This window comes from Myxocyprinus asiaticus, chromosome 26, assembly GCF_019703515.2.
Source record: "Myxocyprinus asiaticus isolate MX2 ecotype Aquarium Trade chromosome 26, UBuf_Myxa_2, whole genome shotgun sequence".
In the NCBI taxonomy this organism is placed as follows: domain Eukaryota; kingdom Metazoa; phylum Chordata; class Actinopteri; order Cypriniformes; family Catostomidae; genus Myxocyprinus; species Myxocyprinus asiaticus.
In genome coordinates this window covers 16,670,880-16,695,063 of record NC_059369.1, presented here as the reverse complement: position 1 = coordinate 16,695,063, position 24,184 = coordinate 16,670,880, and the positions used below count along the sequence as shown (strand labels likewise).

General features: G+C 38.6%; 2 protein-coding genes and 1 long non-coding RNA gene across 6 annotated transcripts in view; 2 read left to right on the top strand and 1 right to left on the bottom strand.

Moving 5' to 3' along the window:
• The window catches only part of LOC127417294 (uncharacterized), a 511,839-nt gene that overhangs the window by 225,687 nt on the left and 261,968 nt on the right, over positions 1–24,184 (bottom strand). The gene's annotated exons all lie outside the window — the stretch shown is intronic.
• The window catches only part of LOC127417291 (protein FAM107B-like), a 212,003-nt gene that overhangs the window by 10,295 nt on the left and 177,524 nt on the right, over positions 1–24,184 (top strand). The gene's annotated exons all lie outside the window — the stretch shown is intronic.
• The window catches only part of LOC127417280 (homeodomain-interacting protein kinase 2-like), a 140,748-nt gene that overhangs the window by 92,762 nt on the left and 23,802 nt on the right, over positions 1–24,184 (top strand). For all 3 annotated transcript variants that reach the window (XM_051657182.1, XM_051657180.1, XM_051657181.1), the window contains 5 exons: positions 10,127–10,250; positions 15,434–15,553; positions 17,283–17,369; positions 21,460–21,644; positions 21,749–21,911. In XM_051657182.1, the coding sequence (XP_051513142.1) occupies positions 10,127–10,250; positions 15,434–15,553; positions 17,283–17,369; positions 21,460–21,644; positions 21,749–21,911 (679 nt within the window). The remainder of the gene's footprint in view (positions 1–10,126; positions 10,251–15,433; positions 15,554–17,282; positions 17,370–21,459; positions 21,645–21,748; positions 21,912–24,184) is intronic.

Here is a 24,184-nt window from a genome sequence, read left to right as displayed (position 1 = left end):
TTTGGTCTTCTTATACATCGCAGCCATATACTTTCTCATTAAATAACTGGAATACACAGTTTACAGGGTTAATATACATAAGTATTCCTCATGAGTAACATTGGATTGGTCTGCCACAAAAATATTCAAAAGTGCTTAAAATTCAGTAATGCTGTAAAATTATACTGCTGTTCTTCTGCATTAATGCCTTGTTTTTTTTATTAATAACTTTTAAAAACAAGACAAAGATTGTAATGTTTTCTTGTCCTTAAAGTAACAGCTTCTTACACTGAATCAAACAACACCATGAAACAGTGTCAGCTGTTTTGATCAGACAGTCAAATCATTTTTATTTGTATTGTGCTTTTCACAACACACATCGTTTCAAAGCAGCTTTACAGAAAATCATTCTTTAACAGGAAATTAAACTGTAATATCTATAAAGTCTTATAGTCATCATTGTGTAGTTTGATTAAATATGATTGTAAATTGTGTATAAAAATAAATAAATAAATAAATAAATAATTGTATTTAGAACCCTAGTGAGCAAGCTGAAGGCGACTGTGCAGGTAATACATTTTTTTTTCTTGTTTTTTTCTCCCATTTTCTCCCCAATTTGGCATGCCCAATTCACAATGCGCTCTAAGTCCTCATGGTGGTGTAGTGACTTGCCTGAATCTGGGTGGCAGAGGACGAATCTCAGTTGCCTCCACATCTGAAACAGTCAATCCGCACATCTTATCACGTGGCTTGTTGAGTGCGTTGCAGTGGAGACATAGCATGTGTGGAGGCTTCACGCTATTCTCCGCGGCATCCACACACAACTCACCACATGCCCCACCGAGAACGAGAACCACATTTTAGTGACCACGAGGAGGTTAACCCAATATGACTCTACCCACCCTAGCAACCGGGCCAATTGGTCGCTTAGGAAACCTGACTGGAGTCACTCAGAGTAGAGGCTGTTTGAATTATTGTTAGACTGGTATATCGCCAAGGTTGATTAACTGGCCTATATACTGTTCTGTATATTTGGCCAATTTTACTTAATTTTGCTCCACCGATGAAAATAGTTCCAACCAAAGCAGGAGCAAGCATTCGAATTCTAAATCACAAATAATTGTTCAATCAACTTAGAGGAATGTAACTACAGTAACTGTGGCATAAATATCATTTATCTACATTTTATTGGTCTAAATGATATTGTTGGGTGACCACTAGTTTGAGCAAAAACAGTCTGTCTTGTATGATGAATATTTTTACAGACTACACACCACAGGGACAACAAGTTGTTTATTCCACTTATGAAGCATCTGAGGCTATTTTAACTCAGGGTGTGTGTCTGAGAAAGTTGTGGGAAGAGAGTTCCACTTGTGGCACGTTTCACTTGGGACTGGACTGCTAATGTGAAAGTGTCCGTTAGGAGTCTTGTTCTGTGGACCTTTTTCCTCGGGCAGAAAGCACTCAACGTGACCCACATACTTACAGAGGCTGCTTAAAAGAGTGCTGGAATGAGGGGCAAAGAAAGGGAGGGAGAAAGTGGGTGGAAGAGAGAAGAAGAAGAGGTGAAGGAGAGTGAGGCTAAGAGAGCTGTAGGCTCATGGCTGGGGTCACTCAAGTAGGACATGCTTTCTCTCTCTCTCTCTCTCTCTCTCTCTCTCTCTCTCTCTCTCTCTCTCTCTCTCTCTCTCTCTCTCTCTCTCTCTCTCTCTCTCTCTCTCTCTCTTCCTCTTCAATTGCAATTTCAAAAGTGCTGTATTGGACTGATTGTTTTACACACAATATTGCTAAAGCATCAATACAAGTATCAAGAGCAGTCACAGCACAAAAGGTGCCAGTAGTAATAAAATGAAATAAAACAATACATAAGCAGTCTCATGAGGGAAAATCAGGAGTAGACTAAGATGTGATGCAATGGATAACAGCCATGTGATGCCATGCTGTATGGCTTTCCGCCCTCCTTTTGTTTTTCAGCGGGACACACATATGCCTGGGATATCTGTGGATCAGAATACTGCTCTTTGCTACTTGCGTCTTTTCTTTTACCTTACTTGTTACTTCAGAAACAATAAAGACCTTCTTAAAGGGTTAGTTTACCCAAAATGAAATTCTTTCATCATTAAAGGCCACAGCACACTTACGGAGATGTTCTTCTTCGTTTTCGTTCAGAGCCAAAAAGAAGTTTGAAACAGCTGAGCTACGGCATATTGTTCGCGAACATTCAGACACCGGCCACGCTGCCAGGGGAGGCCTTTAGAGGAACATTTAAATATGAGGACGCTCAAGACTACATGTAAAACATCAACTTATATGACATTTAAATGTGTTATCAATGACTTCATGCGTCATTCAATGTGTAGAATTCACACAAGATCATTAAAAGAAGCCGTTTTAACTACTCGATGATTTAAAGTAATATATGCAGTAGATAATGTGACATTTGTAGTTTTGTGGTTTATGATGACACTGATGCGACTGCAAAGATTGGTGTATAAAAGAGTGTTAATGAGTAGAATACAGACAGAAGAATGATGATAGGCATATCTTACTTTGGGCAGATGTGTGAATAGCTTTCTCTGCAGATGGCACATGAGTGAAGCAGCATAGAAAACAAAAGAGTGACTGAGTACAGAGTATTTGAGTAGGTTTGATTCCTTTTGTAGACTAATTAAACAAACCAAAAAATTGCATTATATGTTCTGTTCAGATGACGGTAAATTTGCACCAGCTCGCTAAAAACTCTGCACACTGCTGTGTTCATGTTGATTGATCGTAACTGATTGAAAGTGAATTAGCTGTCGGCCTCAAAGTAGGTGGAGCTCCAGGTCACACCTACTGGTGACGTGGACCAATAGCAGTAAGAAGGTGTTTAGCAGCCGGTACGAAGTTTTCCTGAAAGTTTGCCCTGGCGAGCTTTTATGAACCACCGAAACAAACTCAAAAACTCCACAGATTTGGTTCTAAATGACAACACACCTGTTCATTCTTCGATTTCGTAATTAATTGAAAAAAGCAACAAACAAAAAAAGTCTCAGGCAACAGTTACTTTCAATGTGTGGAAAAAAGATGCAATGAAAGTGAATTAAAGAACGTTGACTGTAACATGAGTCTTTGTTTGTATTTTAATTTTAGGACCACTTTTATGGATAATTTATGAATAATGAAAGAGACAGGAAGTGATGTGAGCTGGGCTCAGATTAGCACTGGCCACATGAGCTGTTCAAAATGTCATAACATGCATGCTAACTGCTACGCCACATCTCCAGCACTGGCTTCTTTTAAACATACAACAACACTTTCCTTATAATTGCCTTTACACTAGTCTAAGTTTTGTTCTCATCTCACAGAGTAAAACATACCCAAATTCACAGCATGTTCCGTCTCCGTGTCACGCAGAGACGAAAGCCTGCACTGAAGATGTTTATAATGCCGAAATTTACAGAAAAGAGGTCATCAATTTGCTTTTTCTTTCCCCTTCTCTCACTCTCTCTGTTTTCCCACCTTCTTCTCCATTTCTGTCCTGGGAATGCTAATGACAGAAGAAAGGGAGTTGAGAGAGTGACAGCGTCGTCAGCGATTTCCTCTGCATTTTGAAAAGAGAGAGGGAGAGGTTCACAGGGCCTTGAAATGATAAAGCACTCCCACAATAAGAGCACTATAACAGGGAGGACTATTTCCAAGGTTGTTTTATTAAGTTGTTGAAGCACAATGGAGAGATGACCCCACGCTCAGACTCCGTGGAGATGGAAATCTAAACAGCTCCCCGTGCCTCCCTCACTCCCTTGTTCTCGTTCTCACACTCTTCTGTACTGTTTGTTTTGTCTTTTTTTTTTTTCACCCAATTTGGAATGCCCAATTCCCAGTGCGCTTTTAAGTCCTCGTGGTCACATAGTGATTCGCCTCAATCCAGGTGGCGGAGGATGAATCCCAGTTGCCTCCACGTCTGAGACCATCAACCCGCGCATCTTATCACGTGGCTTGTTGAGCGTGTTGCCACGGAGACATAGCTCGTGTGGAGGCTTCACGCCACCCACCGCAGCATCCACGCTCAACTCACCATGCGCCCCACCGAGAACAAACCACATTATAGCGACCAGGAGGAGGTTACCCCATGTGATTCTACCCTCCCTAGCAACCGGGCCAATTTGGTTGCTTAGGAGACCTGGCTGGAGTCACTCAGCATGCCCTGGGATTCGAACTAGCGAACTAGCGAACTCCAGGGATGGTAGCCAGCGTCCACTGAGCTACCCAGGCCCCCTTGTTTTGTCTTTGTCATTTACCTCCTCTCCTCTCCCCTCCTGTTGCAGTTATGCAACAGCATAAGGGTGAGTGAATAATAACAGAATTTTCATTTTGCCGACAAACTATCCCTTTAAGATGCAGTCTACTGAGGCAGCTCACTAGGTTTTGGAACAGAGCCCATCTTTCTTTTTTCTGTCACGCTGATTCTTATTTTCTTGCCCTCTCACTCCATCTCTCTGGCACTCACAGGTGTGGAGGAGGCGTGGATCTCCCCTCGCTGAGCCCACCACATGCAGTGTTTATTCAAATGGCATGCTGGAAACTTTCGGCCTCCACTGCTTTAGCAGGCTATGATCACATGAATATTAAAATTGATCTCGGGGGAGTGTGGCCATCAGCGGGCTCTTTTCATGAGAAGGGGAAAGGAATGAGCTGAACATGGGAAAACCACAAGAATACCACACCATTCCACTTGGGGCCACTTCCCTAACAACATTCAATAATATAACCACATTCCTTTTACTTTTGGTTTCCAATTCAAACAACATACTATATTTTATGTTTCTAGTTCACTAAACAGTTATATTTGTTACTGTAATGTAAAATATACTAGATTGGAGCTTAAATGTGAATATTACATTTGTTTTTGTTCAGTAACAGACAAAACAGCAATTGATTTATAATGATATTGCTAACCATATTGGTATCGGCCTATATAAGATGATTTGTAAATTATCGGTGTTGGTCAGATTTGGTCGATATTGGAAGCAGACAATATAGGGTTTTCATTTCCCCAATTCCAACAATATACTCTGTGCCAGGTTTCAAAGCACTGAACAACAGTTATACATGTTATTGTAATGTAAAACATTTTATATTGGTGCTTAAATGTGAACATTATTTTATTTTTGTTTAACAACAGACAAAACAGCTATTGATTTATATTGGCCATCACATCATTAAAATGTCATAGCATAAAAAAATGTTAGATTTGAAAAAAAGTGGTGTCTGTCATTGGAAACCTTGCTGCCATGATGCTAGAGTGTTCTAAATTGTTTCTAGCACATTGCTATGTTGTTGCTAGGGTGGTCTGGGTGATTTTGAGGTGGTTGCTGAATTGCCCAAAAGAGCCCACCTCCAAGTCTCTGTGAGATTTTGACTGATCTCGCAGTGATATCGGAAACAGTAGGTTGACTTTTCTTTAGCTGAAATCGTTCTGTGCTTACCGAAATGCGAAACACTGCCCCCAGTGGCCAAAGCGCCAAACGCGAGTTGTTTTCAGCTGTACAGGTTGTTATAAAGTGAATAGGAATGCATATTTTATAAACTGTATTCTCCAACCCTAAACCTTACCATCAGTGGAGTAAAAATGTAATGTTAGAAAAATGCAACCTCCGAATCGTGCTCATCACTAATTACACAAATGCGATTACTTACTGGTTTCAATGCAGGATTCTGAACCCGAATCTCCTACACTGGTCGTGCCACAGGGGAAGGTAAACACACAGGAGTTGGTGCAAAAATGTCTGATTGGAGATGCCGCTTGTCGTTGAGTTTGCATATTTTGCCCGATCCTAGGGCACCGGAATCTTTGGAAACAACATGCCCGACTTCCCATGTGATCATGTTGGAAAACAGCATAAAAATTATTTGAATAGCTGACAAACCAAAGCACAAGGGCACTGAGAGATAGAGAGGAGGAACTGTAAGGAAAAGCAGGGGCACCATGCATGTCTGTTGGTTTGAGTAGTGGTCCGTATTGAAGGTCAGCTGTGATAGATGCATTTTGACATGCCCATGCAAAATGACGCCAGAGACTCAAATAGCAACTGTGTGAGCATGTGCGTGTATATGAGTGGTAAGGGACTTCAGGAGAATCCAGATGCTGTAGATAGTGACAGAAGAGAGCTCTCTTTCTCTTTGTTTCTGTGAGTGGAGGGACACTGACCCTCAACAGATGTCAAAGCAGGGAGGATGTGCATGTCTCTCATACCGCATCATGTAGCCGCTGCCTTACCCCCAGTATTCACAAAACATTTACACCCGAGCAAGAGACCACCTGTCTATACTAACACTCCAAAGTTACTATTTACACACTGCAGTGGCACTTATGTTGGGTGCAAAGATCTTAAGAAAGCAACACATGTTGCTCCTGTGCTTGTTTGCACATGTTGATTTGTGGCATTGTGTGTACATACTTAGCTAGAGTTTGTGGACAGTTTTCTATTAAGATTAGGGGTTAATCTAAAGTAATCATTGTTAGCTTTGGCTCAGATTTATGTACATATAATGTACATAATCAGTGCATCGAATTAAAAATAATAATGATAAAATCAATTTTTCTCCATTTTCTCGGTTTCAGTGTTGCCGTTGCTACTGTGTTTTGCCTTTGCAGGGAAGTATGCCATGTTCCCCTTTAGATAGTTAAGTAAATGTATGTGTGTGTTCTCAGCTTTAAGTGTGTGCTTATTCTGCATGTGGGCATGCCATGCAAATATCAGCACCAGGAGAGGATGTTTGCACTCGTATGCATCTTTTCACCCATGCATACATGTCAGTTGCACAGCAACAACGTATGCAAACAAACAGACACCTGCGTGCCACGAATTGACAGTCCTAACCATCTCACACTTAGGTATGCAAACTGTGCCACAAATGAACTCAGACGCTCTCTCCAAATCTCATCTGCCTGTAGTGGATCTCATATTTCCATGTGTGTGTTTACGTGGGTCTAGAATAGGGCTGTGAATTTCTCACCACAGATTTTTGCATTACGAGCAGAGGTTTTATATGCAAGAGAATGAGGACAGTGGTTAGTGCCATGTGTGTGTTTATCACACCCACTGAAAGTCCCGCATCAGCAGCTGCTGGTCTGTTTTGCATATGGCAATGGAAGGAGAGACAGAAGAGATGGAAGTTGGATATGAATTTGCATACGTGGCAGCCATAATGTGTCCTCGGTGTCATCGAGACACTTACAGCTGCTGGTGAAAGAGAGATAGGGAGAGAAATGAATCTTGGGATGAAGCAGCAGGCATATGGGGCAACATCACATCAGTGATGTCATACACCACACGCTTTATGTAAGGGTCGATGGGAGATTCATGCTGGCCATGCTGGACCTGGATGGTTTTTGCTGGTTTGATGCCGGTCTAGCTGGTGGACCAGTATATCTGTGCTGTTCACAATCATAATGTAATACATACTGTATATCTAATAATGCAACTGATAATGTAATCCTGGAAGAATTTGATGAGAAATGTTTCAGTTCATATTGAAATCTCTGATTTTGATTGCAGATTTTGGAGAACTAAAAGCCTCCATTTAATGTCATTGCTCTCTAGAAGAAACAGTTGAGATAATAAAGATATCTTGTTTGCAATTTTCTTTCCTACGGTTGTGTTTTTTTCCTGACAGACCATGTTCTTTTTTCTTCTTGGTACAGACTGTTCTTCCAATGTCCTTTGTTCTTTTTACAAATAATGTAACTTTGCTGCCCTGGCAACCCACAGGTGTCAGCCCATTATTTGTGTGTGTGTGTGTGTGTGCGTGTGTGTATGTGTGTGCGTGTGCACATTCTGACACCTTTAAGACTTTGTGAAAGTCTTTAAAGGGATAGTCACCGGTAATGCCATGTCACACGCTGTCTCTCACCTCCCACCCCCTTCCGCATTGTCCGTGGAATCTAAATGTATACAGTGTTTGTCTTTATTATACAACTGAGTGATCTTAAATGGTACAATGAGGTCTTAGGGCTCACATGTAATGAATGCCTTTGGTTTTGATGGAACAGGTTTCATATTAACTGGTTTTGGGTCAAGACATGTGATCGTCTGTTTCCCTTTGGCCTTCTGTGTTTAAAAAAAAATAAATAAAATAAAATAAAAAAATTACTCCGTAAATCAAAACTCAAATGGACTGTTTTTGAACCTGCACTTTAAACCATTAAAGGAATAGTTTACTTAAAAATGAAAATTACCTAATCATTTACTCACTCTCATGCCATCCCAGATGTGAATGACTTTCTTTCTTCTGCAGAACAAAACAAATATTTTTAAATGAATATTTCTGCTCTGTAGGTCCATACAATGCAAGTGAATGGTGACCAAAACTTTGAAGCTCCAAAATGCTCATAAAGGCAGCATTAAAGTAATCCATACAACTCCAGTGGGTTAATCCATGTCTTTAGAAGCAATATAATAGGTGTGGGTGAGAAACAGATCAATATTTTGTTACTTATTATCAATATTTATTGTCCTTTTTCACTTTAAATCTCCATCATTGACCAGCCCTGACCAGTAGGTGGCGATATGCATGAAGAATTTGAATCACCAAAAAACAAAAGAATGTGGAAGTGAAAGTGGATATTAACAGTAAAAACATTTGACTCATCCCGCTCTTTCTTTAAAAAAAAAAAAAAGCAAAATTCAAGGTTACAGTGAGGCACTTACAATGGAAGTGAATGGGGATAATTTTTGGAGGGTTTAAACAGAAATGTGAAGCTTATAATTTTATAAAAGCACTTGCATTAATTCTTCTGTTAAAACATGTATATTATTTGAGCTGTTAAGTTGTTTAAATCTAAGTCATTTTTACAGTCATTTTAGGGTTTTAGGGTTTGTTGACATTACGTCATGGTAACAGAGTTGTAAAATTGACTATAACTTTACACAAAAAAGGTTAATAATTGATTTTATCACACTGAAATCATGTTTACACGCTTATCCTTTATGTCTCGTGGCCATACTTTTGAAATAGTGAGTATTATAACATTTAAAATTGGCCCCCATTCACTTCCATTGTAAGTGCCTTACTGAAACCAAGATTGTTGTTTTTTTAAAGAAAAGGATGAGTCAAAATACATTTTTGTTGTAATCAATATTATTCCACAAATGCTGTCGATTGAGCTTAAATTGTATTGAACCCAGAATATTCTTTTAAGTTCTTATATTGCCTTATTACACAGTTCTATAGAATATTTTTTTATTCTCACTGGTTTGATTTGATGTCCTTCATTTATTATTTCTTCTCGCATAATAAAATAATTTCCACTCAATTCAATATTTCATGTCCATTTAAATGTTTATTTGGTAATTAGCCATGTAATAAGCAGGATAATGTACAGTCTGCCGGTCATTATCACAAAATATACCCCTTTAGGAACCCTGTCAGATTTGATTTTGTGATAATGACCGGCAGACTACATTATCCCTTATTCAGGAGAATCTTTTTTGTTCCATGGTTCTTTAGAAAACCATCATTTGCATCGTGCTTCAAAGAACTCAGAAGGACTTCTCCTGATACCTAGAACAAATAAACTGATCTGAAGAACCTGTTATGAAACATCAAGTTAGTTCTTGCTGAACATCTACCTTTATTTTTAAGAATGTATTGCTGTAGGTAGCCTGGGTAGCACAGCGAGTATTGACGCTGACTCCCACCCCTGGAGACGCGAGTTTGAATCCAGGGTGTGTGAGTGACTCTAACCAGGTCTCCTAAGCAAACAAATTGGCCCAGTTGCTAGGGAGGGTAGAATCACATGGGGTAACCTCCTTGTGGTCACGATTAGTGGTTCTCGCTCTCAATGGGGCGTGTGGTAAGTTGTGCGCGGATCGCGGAGAACAGTATGAACCTCCACATGCTGTGAGTCTCCGCGGTGTCATGCACAGCGAGCCACGTGATAAAATGCGCGGATTGACTGTCTCAGAAGAAACTGAGACTTGTCCTCCGCCACCCGGATTGAGGTGAGTAACCGCGCCACCACGAGGACCTACTAAGCAGTGGGAATTGGGCATTCCAAATTGGGAGAAAAGGGGATACAAATAAAAAAAAATTTAAAAAAGAATGCATTGCTGTACATACTGTTCGTGAAGTTGATCTTTCATTTCTTTACGTGTTTCTGCAGAGCACCAGAGATCATCCTTGGTTTGCCCTTCTGTGAGGCCATAGACATGTGGTCCCTGGGTTGTGTTATCGCTGAGCTGTTTCTGGGCTGGCCGCTTTACCCCGGAGCATCTGAGTATGACCAGGTAAGACATGTCTAATTGTTTAAAACATCATGAGGTGAGGGTTGCCAAGGTTCCAGACATGTGATGATGGCTCACCTAGTCTTAAAGAAGTTCACCCAAAAATGAAAATTCTCTCATAATTTACTCACCTTCATGCCATCCCAGATGTGTAAGACTTTCTTTCATCTGCTGAACACAATGATTTTTAGAAGAATATCTCAGCTCTGTAGGTCCATACAATGCGAGTGAATGGGTGCCAAAATGATGAAACTGTTTCATTTTTGGGTGAACTATTCCTTCAAGTTTCCACCTAGTAAATTTTAAAGGAACAGTTCATCCAGAAATGAAAATTCTGTCATCCTTTACTCAGCCGTATGATTTTCCTTCTTCTGTGGAACACAAAAAAAGTTTAGCAGAATGTTGACACTGCTCTTTTCCACTCAATAAAAGTGAATGGTGACCAAGGACTGTCAAGCTCCAAACTGACAAAAAGCATAAAGTCCATTAGACCATGAAGAAAATCATACAGGTTTGGAACAACATGAGGATGAGTTAATGATTACATAATATTTATTTTTGGGTGAGCTATCCCTTAAAGCTATTCGTTTTAATTAAGCTTGGATATTGCCATGTTACTGTTCCTAAAACTCAGTGAAATGTGAGTTAGTAATGTTATAGTAATAGTGCAATCATGAGTAGATATGAAGTAATCACTTATTTCCATTGGAAAATGAGTTTGAAAATTTTTGTAATGAAATCACATTTCCTGAATTAAATTTTTAGAGACAGACTGAAAGAAGGCAGAGGACTTGTTTGCTTGCTTGCTTGTGTGTGTGTGTGTGTGTGTGTGTGTGTGTGTGTGTGTGTGTGTGCGTGTGTGTGTGTGTGTGTGTGTGTGTGTGTGTGTGTGTGTGTGGGCAGGTTTAAGTGGTTTACGAGGACATTTTTTAGGTTACAATCTGGTAATTACAAGAGTATTATGCTATAAATGTGGTTTGGACATTTCTAGTGTGCCCATAATTTAAATCGCTTAAAAAAACTTACTAAATGATGTTTTATTGAAAATGTAAAAATGCAGAAAGCTTTTTGTGAGGGTTAGGTTTAGGGGTAGGGTTAGGGGATAGAATATATATTTTTAGCCTGCTATGAAATCACTATATTAGTGAGATGCCCTCACTAATATAGTGAAACAAACCTGTGTGTGTGTGTGTGTGTGTGTGTGTGGGTGGGTGGGTGGGTTTGGGTGGTTTACGAGGACATTTTGTAGGTTACAGACTGGTAATTACAAGGGTATTATGCTATAAATGTGGTTTATGAGGACATTTCTAGTGTCCTCACAATTTAAATCGCTTAAAAAAAACATACTAAATGATGTTTTATTGAAAATGTAAAAATGCAGAAAGTTTTTTGTGAGTGTTAGGTTTAGGGGTAGGGTTAGGGTTAGTGGATAGAATCTATAGTTTGTACAATATAAAAATCATTATGTCTATGGAGAGTCCTCATAAGAATAGGCGCACCAACATATAATAGCACCTATGATTCGAACGGCCTGGCTGTCCAATTAAAAAAGCAGCCTTTGAAGAGAGGGGATACTCTGTGTGTGTGCGTGCGGGCGTGCGTGCGGGCGTGCACATGTGTGTGTGCGTGCATGTGTGTGTGCTTGCGCGTGTGTGGCCCGGCCGAGAGCTGTCTACTTTTTTCATAAAAATGGCTGCAAAAACATCCCTCAAATACTGTTTGTGCTTAAAAGAGAAAAAAAAAATCTGATGGCTGGCTAGGCCCCTGCACCCTCAGCTCTCCTCAAGTGCTGTGTGTTTGTGTGTGTGGCGTCTCTCAGACTTTCATCTCTCTCTGGCCCCTCTGTAGTTCTGGACACATGCCACAAACTGCCCAATTAGCCCAGATCCGGAGCTCTACAGCAAGGCCTTTTCTTTAAAAACAGATCCAGTCATCATGGAACAGCCCAGGGCCAATGTTCTAGCTCTAAGCAAATCGAAACTTTAACAAGCTTTTAAACACAGCAACAAACTTTGCAGATTTGTCCCCCATCATCTCTGTGTACCACAAAGTAATAGGAATTTTTCGGCCCCTCATTTGAAGCATTTATGAGATCTTGTTTGTCAAGGAGTTTGGGAGTCAATTAAACATTAAGCACTCATGGCATTTTACCTCAGCTGCCCAGTTTAGACATTTCCAAGTGTTTCTTGAGCCCTTTTGGCTCTGTGGACTTCTCTAGTTTATTTAATTTGTCTACTAACAATTTCCAACAGTGGACATACATGCATCATAAGAGAATTCTGTCTTCTTCTTTTTTTTTTGTTCTTCTTTTGTTTCATTTTTCTGAACGAACAAATGTTGTTTCTGTCACATTTCGAATTATATATTTGTTTGATCATATTCTGTGATGAAAATGAAGGTGATGGAAATTACATTAGAAACATAAAAATTTCAAATCTCCTTAGACTTTCTAAGGCTAATTTCATAGCTGGCATTTAATATATCCTAATATTTTCATGCTTTTTATATAAAATACAGTATGCAATTACAACATGATTGGAAATTACACAAATATTCATTCATATGTCATTTATATTTACCTTGAATTTACTTCATTTTCGCCACACATCACATATCTTATATTTAATCTCAAGCATGCTCTTCAATGACACTGTTGACTCCTTGGTAAACAAGTACACTAACATTTGAAAAACTCTATTTGGATAAAAATGTTGGAAAGACAATTGTAATTTTTGTAAAAATGTATAGAAATCATTTTCACACAATAAATATTGCATTTATTTTTATTGCACTCTTTCGATATACTGTAATTATAGTTTCAAAATTTACAAATTAATATTTTTATGATGTAAGATTTCAATCTTAAAATTGAAAGTCTAGGTCTGGAGTAAAACAATAGAATATATTCATAAAAGGCATTCGTAACAATTAACGGAGACATGGTAAAAAAAGAAAAAAGAAGTTTCCAAGACTGTTTTAATGTGACCTTCAAATAACAAAAAGAAGTTGAAATCATAGTAAAAAATAAATAAATAAATAACTTATGTGAGACAATTGATTTTGACACTTAAAAACAGAGCTTGACAAGTTATTTTTGGGCCATTGCACCACTTTCAACTAATTTCAAATACTTTGAAAATATATGAGCAAGAATTCTCCACAAGTGAAAAAGTAAAAAACAAATCAGCAGTAGAGCACAACAGTGCCCACCCACTTATTCAGCCCCCTAGGTTCCAGAAGTATTTTTCCCATTCATTTCTTCCATAAACTTTTCATAAAATCCTCCATAACAGAGTTGTAAACCATGAACCAAACCAACCAGCTCAGAGATAAATCACAAACTTTGTTTTGAGGCAAAAAAGTATTTGAAAATCGGACAGAAAGACAAAGGTTCAAGGCTGTGTAATTACCATCTTTCACAAGGGCACGGAATGAAGCATTGCGAATTGTCATTGAATAAAAAAACTATGTGAATATATAAAACTATTGATTTTAGGTTGTTGATTATAAGTATAGAAAAAATATATTTTACAACTGTACAAATATACAAGTAGTTTACAGTGCATCATGGGAGTGGGTGGTCGCTCTGAGGCACATTTCGTGGGCTTAGTTGGCCGTGGTTCTTTGATTGGTGAAGCTTTCTCTGCTGGACCATGGGTAATGTATTTGTTTACCATGAATTTCACTATCAAACATGAGATTTAAACAGTAAAGTTGAAATAGCGTAGACGGATGGCTTCAGGGGAAGTATATACCATCTATGAACATTCTTGTAGCTCACGGTAGGTCTGCCTCAAAAGGTTTATAAGTTATCGTTGAAAATCAATTTGTCAGCGGGGGCCTGGGTAGCTCAGCGAAAATTGACGCTCTCAATGGGGCATGTGGTAAGTTGTGCGTGGATCGCTGAGAGTAGCATGAGCCTCCACATGCTGGGAGTCTCTGCGGTATCATGCACAGCGAACCACGTGTTAAAATCCATGGATTGACTGTCTCAGAAGCGGAGGCAACTGAAACTTGTCCTCCACCACCCGGAATGAGGTGAGTAACCATGCCACCATGAGGACCTAGTAAGTAGTGGGAATTGGGCATTCCAAAAAGAAAAGGGGATAAAAAAAAAATACACAAAAAAAAAAACAATTCGTCTATGGTATAAATTAATGGGATTTTGACTTCCGAAACCAGACTGTTGCGCTCCATTTTATTGGACAAAAACCGGCGTGGTGATCAATGTCTTTTGAGCAGCTATAAGCTCATTCTCAGAGTATGAGATTGGTTGATTGGCAGGGGCCGTTGATGAGATTAGGTGTGTGGATGTCATTCAGTTTTATTGCACACCCGGGCAGACCTGTTAAAAAATCTTTGGCAGGGGAAATGAGTCTCGAGGTGACTGCATTCATCTCAAATGCTGTTTACTCAGCTTCTAATGCCAGAATGTTGAGGTTGTGTCATCGGTGTGGCAGCCGAGTGACTGATATGTTTTCATGCAGACAAAATTTCGTCAGCCTGTTTTAATGCAGCTCACGGTTACGTTTTTCCCTGAAGGCCCTTTGTAATGTTAGTCGTAATTTAGTTTTGCACCATTTTTCACCTCTCTGACCATAAAAATGTAATGGGCTACTGTACCTTTAAGACTTTTATATGTGAATGACCTATGTCTTGATTGGATATCTCTTCGCCTGTGAAATGACCAACAACGACCGCTGCAAAGTTGCTGAATACTGAATAGGTGCAGATTTGTAAACGTGGGTGTTGTTCATGTGCTCATAGTTCTGACATTAATGTCAATATGAAACGAGTTGACATTCACAACCCATTGTAGCCTACTTCCAGTGTGATGTATAATGTGAAACAGACTTAATTTTATTTATCAGGAACTGATTGAATTGTGAAAAGTGGTCTCTATAAGACAGGTGGTTGGAATGGAGGGGGGAGAAAAATAAGAGGGCTTGGTGAATAGAAAAGGTTACAAGTTACAAACTTTTTTTTTCGGAATAATGCGCACCAATGAATCATGCACAATATGACAAGAAATGTGTATTAAAAAAGTAAATAGGGTCAAATTTGATTTCATGTTGACAATCCTGATTTCCATCCTCTTTAAGTGTATCAAGGCAGCTGATATTAATCACGGAACGTATGACATCAGTTGTACATCTCAAATCGCTTGTGTTTATGTCATCCACCAGATCCGGTACATCTCTCAAACGCAAGGCTTGCCAGCGGAGTATCTGTTGAGTGCAGGGACAAAAACAACCAGGTTTTTTAACAGAGATCCCGACTCCACCTATCCTCTATGGAGACTGAAGGTAAACTCTCATCCTCTTTCTCTTTTACACTTCTTTGCTCTGTTTCACTTATTTCACATATAATATGCAGCAACAATGCAGAATAGGGCCGGGTGATAGGACAATGTAATCAGATATTGTCGATGTTTTATAAAGATCCCGATGCCGATTGCGAACAGATGATGATCGACAGTATCGGGAAATGGCAAAATCATGGATCTGGGAAGTCGCCAAATATATTAAACAGTGGCCAGGGTGTGAAACTTGCACCCGCCACCTGTTAAATGCGACGAGGTTGAATCTAGTTCAAACCTCATTCTAAATTTGAATTTAGAAATGTCTTTTGTTTATGTTTTTCATGTTTCAATAAATGAATTACATCTTAAAGCAAAATCAATAAAGCCAAAAAATTCACCGACCCTCGGCAGGGGGATTGGCAGTGTAATCGGATATCGCGATATTTTTTAAGGCAGTTTTCGCAAAAATATTTTTTACACATTGCCCAGCCCTAATGCAGAATGCGAATACAATGAAAGTGAATGGTGACTAACAGTCTGCATAAAGGTGAGTAAATAATGAATTTTATGACAAATTTTCGGAAAATTTTGCTTTAAAGTTAAATCTTCTGCAGCCTGTAAACAAACCAGTAGGCTAATGTGTACAAAAGGGATTTTGTGTGAGAGGACTTGGCAACTAAAACGATGTGGGATAAATCCTGCTTAACGTCCCACTCTCACTTTCTCCCTTTCATTCTCCCCTCTTTCTCTACACATTCCCCATAATTACTGGGTCGGTGGCCGGTTGCCCATTGTCGATAAAGAGTTTTCTCTTCAGATTAACTTTGAAAGCTACACATGGTGAATCTTAAATGCAGAAGTTTGATATTATTGAGTCCTTCTTAGTCCCTAACCCTCCATACAGTACATACGATACAGATCCAATAAAACAAAAAAAGCTTAAAACTTTCACTCTGCATAGTCGATACACCCTTGCACTCTTTGGCCTCAATACTTCTTTCTTGTAATGTTGAATTAGTGTATTCAATGTCAAGTAGGCCTACTGTACGTTCCAAAGGATATTTTTATTGCTCAAAGGTTTATCTTTCTGGAAACGTATTGGAGTTCTCAGTTATGTTTTATGTAAGATCAACATTACATCAGATGTTTCTCTTAAAATTCTTTGACATACAGTAAAAGTATACTGCTATTAAATTTGTGTGGATAGCACAGCTCAGATAATTTGTTCTTGGGAGAAATTGATGAGAAATATTTGAGTTCATATTGAAATCTTAGAATTTTGAATGCAGACTTTGGTATCTTGGCAAGTCCGAGCACAGCTTGAGATATTATTGAGATCAAAAAATGGAGCGGAGACACATGTGAGATTACAAATGTGTTCTCAGGAGAAAAAATAAGCGAGGCAGGAGATGTCAACAAACGCCTCCATTTGCACTCCATTTCATCTCATTGTTTTCTTGGAGAAACAAATGAGATATTAAAGAAATCAATATCAAAATCTCTCTCTGTCTCATAAGTAACCAGTTTCTTTTGCCCATTTGTATGTAATTTTGTACATTTTATAAATGCTTCATGATGTGCGCCATCTCTTCAAGGGCTATTCCTGATGTGAAAGTGCTTCTTCAGTCTTAATGAGAATTTTCAAGTGGAGGCCATCTTGAGAGATGAGTTAGTCGTGCCATGGTAGATCTAGATCGAGCACCTGCTGACAATATTCCTTTTTGTGCTTGCAGACACCTGAGGACCACGAGACAGAGACTGGGATCAAATCTAAAGAAGCTCGCAAGTACATCTTCAACTGCCTGGATGATATGGCACAGGTACCTTTGTTTCAAACCTGTCCAGCTTCAACAGAAGAAAAGAAATCTTGCTCACAGCTAATAATAACCTTCCTTTCACCCTGACAATCAAAGTGTTTTGTGTCCAAGCTGGTGTGGAGAGTTTCCAGTAATACTCACACCACTGTTAAACAACAGAAACCTTTGGTGTTATATAACTAAAGACGTGCCTCAAAAGCACAATTGTGAACTAACGCTGCACAGGAACCTCAGTTCCCCGGGCGCTACTCAACGATAAGACACATGACTTTTGATCTTTGCATGCTGTGAGTTATTGAAATCAGCATGCCTCATCACCGGCCAGTCATGTTGATGTCTGAATAGGCCAGGTCATGCTTTTGCCAACAATGATGCAAACTTCAGTTTGGATTTTCCCATTGGAACCGACTCCATCCCACCTCATCAGATTAAAAAGTCCGATTTAATTTACAGCAAATTTGGATTAATTCATGGAAATATGCTTGTGCTTGGATATGCTTAATCTACAATATATTTACAATGTCTTTTATAAATGTGTTTTCAAGAATTAGACCAAAGCTTTGCTTTTAGGTTAGGTGGTCCGGCGTTATGATGTAAGATATGACACTGAGTTGCTCTGCGAACTGAACTAGTGCACCTAGGTTTGTGTTGGAACCTAATGCTAAGTATATCACCAGACAGACAGGCAAGGAAACAGGCAGAGTACATTTAGACAGACTTTTTAATGTGGTGCAAAGACAATCAGTATGTTTACATGCACTTTAAATGTTCAGTTTCAGTCGGGCTAAAACAATAAGTCGTACAATAAATTTGTGCGAAATCAGACTAATAGACCTTGGTAATGCAACTGTAGCTCGGCTTCGTCCAGCATGTACAGTATACATTTTAATGGGACCACAATTGGCCTCTGCATTGCGTGCTTGCTCCAAAAGATAGAGATGGCGCGTGACCTGTAATTAACCTGGCATATTTTGTTCTTCATTGAAATATTCAAATACACATTGTGTCATGTTCGGTATACTTAGTCAGTCAGATTAAGACTGTAGCTTGACAATACCAAAAACCCACTGTAGCTTGAATATAACTCTGCATGTAAATGTACTGTATGTATTTGTATTAACACAAAAAAATAAATGTATTTATAAGAATCTTAATCGCAAAAAACAGTCTAACACTGTGTTGTAACCATGCGCGATGCTATAAGATTTCAGAGACCAGCAATTTGCAGCACTAATGAACATGATAATGTTGCATGACGTGGCACTATCACAGCCATATTTATTTATTTATTTATTTTTCATATTTAACTACAGCTTCAAGACTCTGGGATTGTCATGACAACACAACATTTTAAATTGGCGCTGATGCAGCATTTAATTTACACATAGAATCCTGCCTCATTAACGTGAAGGGGATAAAAGAGTATAGTTTCACTAAAATACTCCCCCAGTGTGCCTTTGGTAAGGTAAAGCAAATAAATACAATAAATAATAATAATAATTATTATTATTATTATAAGTATAATGATAATAGTTCATAATATATAAAATAATAATAATAAACAAAAATATTGATATATTAATATATTATAATAATTCTTTTTCATAAATAATGACAAAAATTATCATTATTATTATTACTATTTATTTATTTAAATAGTTGTAATAATAATGATAATTTTTTGATGATTATTATTATTAAGTTAAAATAAAAATAAGTAAATAAACAAGAATTGCAACTTTGCACAAGAAAGAGAGAGAGAGAGAGAGTCTGTGTTTGTGTGTGTGTGTGTGTGTGTGTGTGTGTGTGTGTGTGTGCGCGTACTCAGTTTCTGCTGTTACCAGCACTAGAGTCTGTGTGGAGCACTTGCACTGCTGTCTCCATAATATGCACCTTCCTTTAAAAGTTTACACTCAGAGATACGCCACATGTAAATTCACCTGATTGAAGCTAAACAGTCAGATCAGAGATGGAGAATAAGTTGAGAAGAATGATTGTCCTCAGTTTCATTATCTTCTAGAGACAGCTTACCAAATGTGTGTGCAATTTTGTAAGATTTGTGCCAGCAGCTATGCAGTCACTCCCCTCACGAATGTCTCTCAAAGCAGCTCACATTCTGCGCCCTGCTCTAGTCCAGCTGACCACGGGCTGATTATTTTCCCCTTGTGTCAAAGATTATTTCTTTATCATTCAGCAGGCTGAGAGAAAACAGAGTAGAGAGAGAAAAAGAGAGGAAGATAAAGAGAGCCAGAAAGAGAGGACAGGCCTAGAATAGCTTGCATAAAAAGAAAAAGGACTCAGATTTGCGCACATGACTGGCAGCTTATCTGATAGCTCGGGGAGGTTAGGCCACAGATAAACAGCATGGTGTTGTGAAAAATGTGCCAGCCATCTCTGAACAAGATTCTCTATAAAACAGCTCTGCTGTACTGACCAAACACACAGTCAGACTCACATTTACTTCTCATTCACACCAGTTTTACACCCAGAAAGAAACTGTTCTGATGCAGGTTGATTTCATGTTGATTTTTATGACTTATATATGACATTTTAATAGTGAAACTAAATTACACATCTGCTTTTTTGCCATATTATTTTCCTACCTTTTTTAAGTGTTGTCTCAGTGCATACAATTTTACTAATAGTCTTAGTGAATAGCTGTAAATTTGAGGGCAAATATTTTGGAATATCAAAGAGGTGGAAGATTGTTACCATCACATGCTGACTGACAGACCTGTGTATATTAATAGATCTGTACATGCCAAGCACTACGGGACGTGGGAGTTATTCATACTCAAATGCGTGCATGTATTATTTACAAATGCTGTAAGATGTTAGTTGGCTTAGAATAGACTGTATGGTTGATAGATTCCATCATTTATGAACAGTCAGGCTTAGAATTCTTGCATTGAACACAAATTCAGTCCTTAAGGATTATTCTTTCCACAATTATTACCATTAATTATCTCTATTCCTAAACTGAGGGATTAGCACTGTCCAATACACATTTTAGGCAGAATTTACAAATATTGTCTGAAAATGCGGCTTTTGTAATTTTGCATAATCCCACAGCATTAAACTTTTTATTGCCCGGCCATGGATTTTTTGGGGGAAAACCGTTGACAGGTGTTCTAAGGGGCTGTTCACACAGAACATGTTTTTGCGTTTCAAAAAGCTAGGCACAGCGCAACAAACAGAACAGACTGCAGGTGTCTACAGACGCATTTTTAAACAATTCCAAAACAGCACAGATGGACGCAAAATATTCTGCTGAATGTGTTAAGGGATACTTCACCCAAAAAGGGAAATTCTCTCATCATTTACTCACCTTTATGCCATCCCAGATGTGTATGACTTTCTTTCTTCTGCACAGCATAAATTAAGATTTTTAGAAGAATATTTCAGCTCTGTAGGTCCATACAATGCAAATGAATGGTGACCAGAACTTTGAAGCTCCAAAAACCACATCAGGGCAGCATAAAAGTAATCCATAATACTCCACTTGTTAAATCCATGTCTTCAGAAGTGTTATGATAGGTGTGGGTGAGAAACAGATCAATTTTTAAGATCAGTATTTTTTTTACTATAAATCTCCACCTTTGACCAGCACGACCAGTAGGTGGCAATATGCACGAAGAATGCGAATTGCCAAAAAACAAAAGATAAAGAATGTGAAAGTGAAATTGGAGATTTATTGTAAAAAATAACATAAATATTGAGCTGTTTCTTACTCACACCTATCATATCACTTCTGAAGACATGGATTTAACCAGTGGAGTCTTATGGATTAGTTTTATGCTGCCTTTATGTGCTTTTTGGAGCTTCAAAGTTCTGGTCACCATTCACTTGCATCGTATGGACCAGCAGAACTAAAATATTCTTCAAAACACATTGTTTGTTTTCTGCACAAGAAAGAAAGTCGTATACATCTGGGATGGCATGAGGGTGAGTAAATTATGAGAATTTTCATTTTTGGATTAACTATTCCTTTATCCAATGTTACTTAAGATAAAGAAGACAAGAGCTAGTAATCCCTTCAATACTTGTTGATTTTTGTCTCTCCCTTTCTCACTCTCATTTTTGATGTGTACAGGTGAATATGACCACAGATTTGGAAGGCAGTGACATGTTGGCGGAGAAGGCAGACAGGAGAGAGTTTATCGACCTGCTGACCAAGATGCTGACCATTGATGCGGACAAGAGAATCACACCAATAGAGACACTCAACCACCCCTTCGTCACGATGACACATCTACTGGACTTTCCCCACAGCACACAGTCAGTTGAACTATACAGTATATTGACAGTGTTGAATAGTTTATGATATGGATTATAGTGAAACGTTGTATTCAGATCACTGAACTTGTCCTTTGTTCCTGCAGCGTCAAATCCTGCTTCCAGAACATGGAGATTTGCAAGCGTCGGGTGAACATGTACGACACAGTCAATCAGAGCAAGACCCCCTTTATAACACATGTAGCCCCCAGCACCTCTACCAATCTCACCATGACCTTCAACAACCATTTAAACACTGTGCACAGCCAGGTCAGTATCCACACACACACACACACACACACACACACACATGTTTACCTATCTATCTAAATTAAGATTATACTGTAGACTTTTTCTTTTATATAATGTTAAGTTACTGTAAACTAATCCTTTCGCTACTCTTTAAATGAAACGTTTGTATTTTTAGAAGAAAAAAAAAAGAGAGATTTATTAACCCCACTATTAATCGTCCGATTGAGGACATAACTGAATGTACCCAAAGGGTGGTTTTATCAGATTTAGCTTACTGTTGGAGACAAAGATTTTCTTAAACTATAACTAAACAAACACACACACACACACACACACACACATTCACCTAAATGGCAATTTTCTATCTAAATGGCAATTTCCCATTACCTTCTGTTGTACTTAAATAAAGCATAATAATTAATATTATTTAGTATAATAATATAGTAATATAATATATAAAATAATATAAGTAATAGTATAATCATGATAGCCAAAACCAAATCTCAACCCTAATAAAAGTAAAGAAAGACCTTGTTTACTCTCTTAATGATCCATATTTTTCTTTTTAGGATGTCAGGGGGTTTGTTAAATTTTGCTGACTTCTGGGGATATTTTGCAGCAATTTTGACCTCAAATGTATAGTTTGAATAGAAACTTGCATGCATTCACACTGACAAGCTGTATATGACTACATTTTCCCCCATATTTGAGTTGTCAGTTGCCATCAAAATACTAAAATTGCCTTACGTTTCTTTGCGTTCCCCTAAAGCTGCACATAATTAATTGCATTACACACAGACCCATTCGCAGTGGGACAGTCCAAAGAAATTAGTGTAGCATTGCACCATTGGCCACTGGCAGTATCGAATGACTTCCTTCTGGGGTCAGAACACCAGTCATATCATGGGCCATTTTGGCTGTGTGTGTGTGTGTGTGTGTGTGTCTCAGCCTTGCAGCCCTGTCACAGTGTGCTGATTAACAACATGACAGCTTTTACTTCCTGCTTGGCTTGCATTTTACTACTTTACAGCCTTAAGGATTACACCACTTTGTTCCCTTCTCTCCTTTTGTTTCCTCCTGTTTTGCCTCAGTGCAGTTTAGCTTCACCAGGGATCGTTTGTCGAAACTGCTGACAGAGAGCCAGGCATGAATCCCGTAATGCCTTCATTTTGAGTTCTAAGATCCGCCCGAACTCGCCTCGAATAAACAATGTCTGAAGTCAAAAATTCATACAGCTGTAATGTTGTAGCATAGACCTCAGCCTCTCTCTAACATCAAAGCATGAACAATTGCAAACAATTACGCCACTTATGCGAGCCAAATTTCAACACAAACTTGTCATTATATTCACCAGCCACAAGCAATCCTGTTTAATCAGTCGCAAATTGCACTGAAATAGTGCTGCATTATGCATATTTAAATTAAGTCATTTTCATTCTGTTCAGCTCAAACAGGCCTCCTTTCTATCAAAACTTTGCTTAATACAGATAGTGCCTTATCCGCAAAACTCAGCGTTATTTGTGTGTCACAATGTAGTCAAGCCTACTTTCGGGGGTGCTAAAACAACACAGACAGTGCATACAAATAAACAGCTCTATCAGAAGACGCAATTCATTCTTAGGGAATCCACCCCCACCCCTGCCCGGGCCTATCTCTGACATAAAGAGATGAACGTTGTGTATGGTCTGGTATGTGTAAGTCTAAGTTTGCATTGAGTATGTGTGTAGTTGTGTGTAAGACTGAGGGAAAGCTCATGTGGCATTAGCCAGCTGCGAGGCTGAAGTGTTTATTTTGTATGATGAATGCCATGGCGGCGTATTGATTAACTCTCTCCCCTGGTACTCGTCTGCCATGCTAAATCAGGAAAATGAAAAATGAAAAGCGCTATACTGAATTCTCCCCATAAAAACCTTAATGAAAAGTCTATAATTACTAGCAGTGGCATGAGATGAAATAGTATTGCTTTGGTAACAGATGAAAGTAAATAACACTAGTCTCCATTAAACAAACAGGTTTTAAAGCGGCGCCAGAGTTTATTAAAGACAAAGACACATCGCTTTTTTTTCTTTTTCTTCAATTCTTCAATATCAACCAGATCTTGGAACCATGTTAGAGTTAGGTATAGGGTTGCAGCAGGACTCCAAATAAACACAGTTTATGAATGTCACATGTCAATCTCGCAAGATTTTTCATAGAACTAGGGTTACCATTTTGAGATGAGATGACCCATTCGGACTACTCTTTTAAGTTTTTTTTTGTGTGTTTTTTTTTTGTCACTGTTTTTTATAGAG